Raw genomic sequence first — 6,000 nt, forward strand, 5'->3', positions numbered from 1 at the left:
AGATCGTATATGTAGATTACAATTCATTTTTGAATGACCTCCAATTTCCGAAAGTGGTTCTGAACTCTAATTACGGGTTCAAAAATACCGTTTTAACTAAGTGCGTGAAACGCGTATAGAGCTATTAACTCCTGCACGGAGATTAGTTTCAACTTTTGAGCAATTTTCAGTAACCGGAAGAGTAATTCAATCTGTTTCTGATTTCTTAAAAATAAGTAATAATTTTTTTATTCCCAAAAAGTATATTTTAAGACCTCTCGCCTCTATGTGTTTTCTTTTTCAAAAATGAGCGGTTCGAGCTCTGGACTTTCGGTTTAGTATCCGACATTAAATGAAGACTTTTTACAATCCATTAAAAATATTATATGTATTTTTAAATATATGTGCTAAAATCTTTAATTATTGTAATGTACTTTCCATTTTTATTTGAGTTATTATAAATAAAGGTCAATAACCTAACAATATTATAAATTAAATTGTTGTATTAAACTAAAAATATCTACCTAAAATTATTGTAACGTTATGTCTTATTATATACATATATATATATATATATATATATATATATATATATATATATATATATATATATATATATATATATATATATATATATATATATATATATATATATATATAGCTATGTCCATTTGGCTCCCGGTCAAAAACCCCCTGGACATAAACCCCCCGACATAAACCCCCTGAACAAAAACCCCCGCGACATAAACCCCCTGGACAAAAACCCCCCGCGATATAAACCCCCTGGACAAAAACCCCCCAATTGAGGTTTATATAAGGAAAAACCAAAGATGATGAGAACCAAAATTAATATATAAATACAAAACAAACATAAGAAACAACTTTTATTTTGATTATAATTTTAAAAAGACAGATTGTGAGCGATGCCTCGCAAATACTCAATAATGGTGGACTCATTAAAATTTTTAACAACAGTTAAAACTCGAGAGCTGCTATCAATATATTTTTTTTTCTGTTTTGGTAAACAGTGACCTGAATTAATATGTCTAAAATAAACTTGTTGGAGAGATTGTTCCTTTTTAATAAAGTCAATAAATTTCCAAATATTTGAAGGGCAACATCCCATATGCGACTGAAAACTTCTGTGCCAGCCTTCAACTGAGTTGTTTGTTTTTGGCATAAGGTCTTCTGCACGTGTGTGCATGTTCCACATGTCAAGTGGAAACATAGGTTGTCTTCGACCTCGACGTTGTGGTCTGCCAACATAGTAGTCCTCAAAGTAGTCTGCAATCGGCATTGCTTCTTGGGGGAAAATTTCCAATAATTTTTCAAAGGCATGATTCATGTGTTCGATGGGAACAAAGGCCAACGCATTCTGAGCTTGGCAGCAAATTCACTATCAACTTGGTAGAGTTGTTGAAGGCCAGAGTCCTGAATTGAACGAACTCCATTCCAGAAAATATACGATTTGTCGAGAAATAAATTTGATTTTATATTTATACCATGGTTCTGTATGCCAAGGTGGATATGAACCAAGCTTCCGCCGGTGAATCCCTCACATCTTTTGAATTGTTAAGAAAGTGTTGCTTTGATCCGCACGGCTCCCACATGTGGATGGCCTAGATCTAAGGTGTTGTCGGTGCCCGATCTTTGATCAAATACAACTAAGGTCACTCCTTGATTTCGAAAAGCATTTTTTTTAGGTAGAAACTATTTTCTTAGTCGTAAAAAAATTAAATTAATTTAATGTAATTTTTTAAAATTTCTTGGTTCACATCATCGTTATTTTTTCTTTATATATACCTCAGTCCGGGGGTTATTATCCGGGGGGTTTATATCGCGGGGGGTTTTTGTCCAGGGGGTTTATGTCGTGGGGTTTTTTTTTCCGGGGGTTTATGTCGGGGGGTTTATGTCCAGGGGGTTTTTGTACAGGGGGTTTGTCTTAAAAATTATGTAATCAAAATATGCTTGTTATGGTGATTTCATGTAAAAAAAAATTGTGTTTGTAGTTCAGTTATTTTGGGGTTTCTCATTGGAAATTCTTGAACTAAATTCGAAATATCAATTGCACATCTCATGAAAGTAATCAAGTATGCTGGCATTATCATCCATTTCTCTACTTGATTTGGGAGTTTCCATACAAGCAACCATGGTGAAGTCTTCTGGATTGTAAATCGCTTCTAGGTTTGATATGCTCTTTTTAACCTATTAGACGAAAAAAAATCTAGTAAACCTTCAAAGACTTGGTTCAAGCCAATACACATTGGTCAGCATATTGAAATCACATAGTGTTGTATTTTTTTTCAATTTAAAATAACACACACACTTATAAACACACACGCATATATATATATCTATATATATATATATATATATATATATATATATATATATATATATATATATATATATATATATATATATATATATATATATATATATATATATATATATATATATATATATACATATATATACATATATATACATATATATACATATATATATCTATATATATATATCTATATATATCTATATATATATATATATATATAATATATATATATATATATATATATATATATATATATGTATATATATATATATATATATATCTATATATATATATATATATATATACATATATATATACATATATAAATACAAATATATATATATATATATATATACATATATATATATATATATATATATATATATATATATATATATATATATATATATATATATATATATATATATTTGTATTTATATATGTATATATATATGTATATATATATATATATATATATATATATATATATATATATATATATATATATATATATATAATATATATATATAATATATATATAATATATATGTTAATTTTAAATAGTGTTACAAATTAACAAATTAAACTATGTTTTTCCTCCTAATTTGAAGTGAATTAAACTCTTATTACACTCCTCCCTCAATCCACCCCCCACATTTCGCGGGCTATACAGCCATACAACTTGATTAATCTACTAAATATAGTAAATAGAAAAACATTGCGTTTTTTTAAGTTTTCATTGATTTCTTAAGTTGCTAGAATCTAGTTGTGTAACGTGTTTTAACAAAAACATGATTGTTGAAGAAATTAGACGCTACATTGAGTTTATCGTATCTATAGTGATATGATACTATAAACAACTTTTGGGAATTTTCTATTCAAATTGCTGACTATATAAAATTGTATATTAGTTCTAGTATCGGAAATTCCCTAAATCATATGAGAAACCTCCACTCTTATTTAAATATTAAGGAATTCATCGTCCCAAATTTACTTTTATAATTTCTTTTAAAATTTGAAAGTAGAGCTGTTACTGCAGGTAAGATCAGATATATATTTTACAAATATTCAATTAAATAAGCTCTAAAATCTGTAGCTTGTAATACTTATATTTCTGTGATAATTAAAAAATAAAGTAGGACTGATCGCCCTAAACTTTCTCAAATATTCTTAAATATAACACCACGGGGGACGTGATTTTTAATCAATGTTTACATAATTAAACTTTTCAAAATAAAGTAGAATCTCTAATGGGAAGGGCGAGGAGTTGCAGCTGCGATGAAACTGATATGATACATAATAGGAAATGATAATAAAGTTTTACTTATTAGAGTCCACCCAACTCTGATGGGTACCTAACTCACGTTAGGGAAAGTAAAGGCGGCTGGGCATAGTGCTGACCACACTATCTCTTCATATGCCGAGGTCACAGAAACAAGTGAACTCTACTTCACTTGCCCCATAACCGTCAGGTTTGAAAGGGAAACTTTACTTTTTACATACTTATTAGACTATTTTATTCGCGCTAGGAAAATTTAAACATTTAGGTTTTGGGTCATTTTTTTCTTACATTAAATAGATTAGATTACCATCATCTACTTTTACAACAATGGTTGGTTGTGTATAACAGTTTGTTCTTGTTTATTGTATTTCTAATACGCATGAACATTGTATACATTTTTAGATATTTCGTAAATCTTTGTGTGGTATATTCCCTAATAGGCTAAAATATTTGAATTATAAAGCAATTTTTTGCTAGAAATATTACGGAATATTTGCAAGTTAGTTTCGCGATTGTGTATCAAGACTTTTACATAAAAATAACAATCGAGAGTGGGGAAATTTTTTTTTTACATTGTTTCATTAATTTATAATTGACATTTTAGATGCGACTTGCAACATTTATCTGAAATTAACTTATTAAATACAAGTGAGATATAACCACTGTCACAACCTATTACGATGACGGAAATTATAACGTCACTTGAATTATATAATTTAAAAAAACATAAGGCCATAAACTAGTCGTCATTGCGATATATATTTTCAGGTATAATATCAAACTGAGGTAGATATTATTTTTAGAAAACTGCGCAATATATTAATTGTGAATTTTCTTTTGCTTATAAGACCTACATACTTTAATTTTCAGATGGCTAGCGCTAATCACGGTAGGACGGCTATATTGTACATTACAACAAACTTATATGTTGAATTATTTATTTTGTATTATTAGAAATCAGTAACGATGAAATTTAGTGTCATTGTCGTATTTTGATTCAGATTACATACTTGTTTATAAATAATATGTTGTTTTTGTTTTGACAAATTAAGGTAGAGTATGACTTACAAGTTGTAAAAATTCAATTCCATAGAAGCGAAATCAGATGACGCCTACGAAATTAGAATAATATCGCCACAAACCAAAGAAAGAAAAAATGTTTCAGTTGAAATGATGGATGTGAATGGCGACGACAATAAAGTGCATGTGGTAAATATACAGCACACAATTTAATTATCCCCTTCTCATCCTGCCACCACCGTTTATCCTTCAATATATACATATATATATATATATATATATATATATATATATATATATATATATATATATATATATATATATATATATATATATATATATATATACGCGTTACTTCGTCAACATATTATCATTGTAATTTTCACTACAGGTGAAGACTAGTATATTACTGGAAGAGATGGTAGAAAACCCAAATGACTACTATATGGTTGCTATCAACAAGCGCGAAGCAGAGAGAGAAATGGATGATGATGCAAGCATACTTGATTATTTTGAAGAAATGAGTTATGGGCATTTTGAATTTCGTTTGAAGGAATAAATATATTATTTTATTCATGTTTATATGAATATATGTAGATAAACTATAATATACCATTCCGATTTTACCCCTTTATTTTCGCTAATTCTTATGATAACTGTTTCCTAATTCTTAAGAGGCTTTTAAAAAATACGGATATTTTTAAAGCTTTAACGTTTTTTTTGGTGGTCATTTAATTAAATTATTTTTTTTTATCAAGCAATTTTTATCTAACAACACACACTTATATTGGATACTTGCCAGTCAGGAATGACGGCCTTATATAGCTTACTTTTTTTTCCTTATTTACTTCAACGAATGCTATGTAGTTTAAAACTCTGTTTTCAGCTATGAATTATTATTTGTTTGTAAGTTCTCTGCCATAGTAACTGCTAGGTCAGACTTTTTAATAATATAACAATGTGAATTTATGTGGACGAAAGTCAAGTTGCTACTATAAAACATAGCGTCGTTCGTTACACGCAAGAAATAATCTCTGAATTTCATTTAAAACTTAAGTTACATCCTACCTGTGTTTATGTGGAGTTGATTTTTTGCAATCGATCACAATTGTTTCACTAATTCATACGTGTCTTATATTTAAAACAACCAAATATTGTATAGAAATTACAAAATATATATCAAATACCTTAAAATTATTGTTTTTCTTTTCTGAAAAAATCATGCAACTGTGGATATTCCCGAATATATCCCAGAAGCAGTCCCATCTATGACGTCAAACTCCTAGGGGCGACGGCGACGTGGGGGGGGGGGGGTGGGGCGTAATTTTGTAACAATGTGTGATGGAGGGGATGGTGTAACGTCACACTTTTGCAGTGTAAAAAA

The 6,000-nt window shown here is 28.8% G+C and overlaps 1 protein-coding gene across 1 annotated transcript; it reads left to right on the forward strand.

Moving 5' to 3' along the window:
- Positions 1 to 3,262: 3,262 nt before the first annotated feature.
- LOC131948928 (uncharacterized) lies at positions 3,263 to 5,681 on the forward strand. The gene is made up of 4 exons (XM_059310656.1): positions 3,263 to 3,353; positions 4,467 to 4,485; positions 4,690 to 4,805; positions 5,008 to 5,681. Exons 2-4 carry the CDS (start codon positions 4,467 to 4,469, stop codon positions 5,173 to 5,175), a joined length of 303 nt encoding a protein of 100 aa, XP_059166639.1. The 5' UTR covers positions 3,263 to 3,353; the 3' UTR covers positions 5,176 to 5,681.
- Positions 5,682 to 6,000: the final 319 nt, after the last annotated feature.

The sequence above is a fragment of the Physella acuta genome, unplaced genomic scaffold (genome assembly GCF_028476545.2).
Source record: "Physella acuta isolate Inbredline_101_S28 unplaced genomic scaffold, ASM2847654v3 ptg000666l, whole genome shotgun sequence".
Lineage (NCBI taxonomy): Eukaryota > Metazoa > Mollusca > Gastropoda > Physidae > Physella > Physella acuta.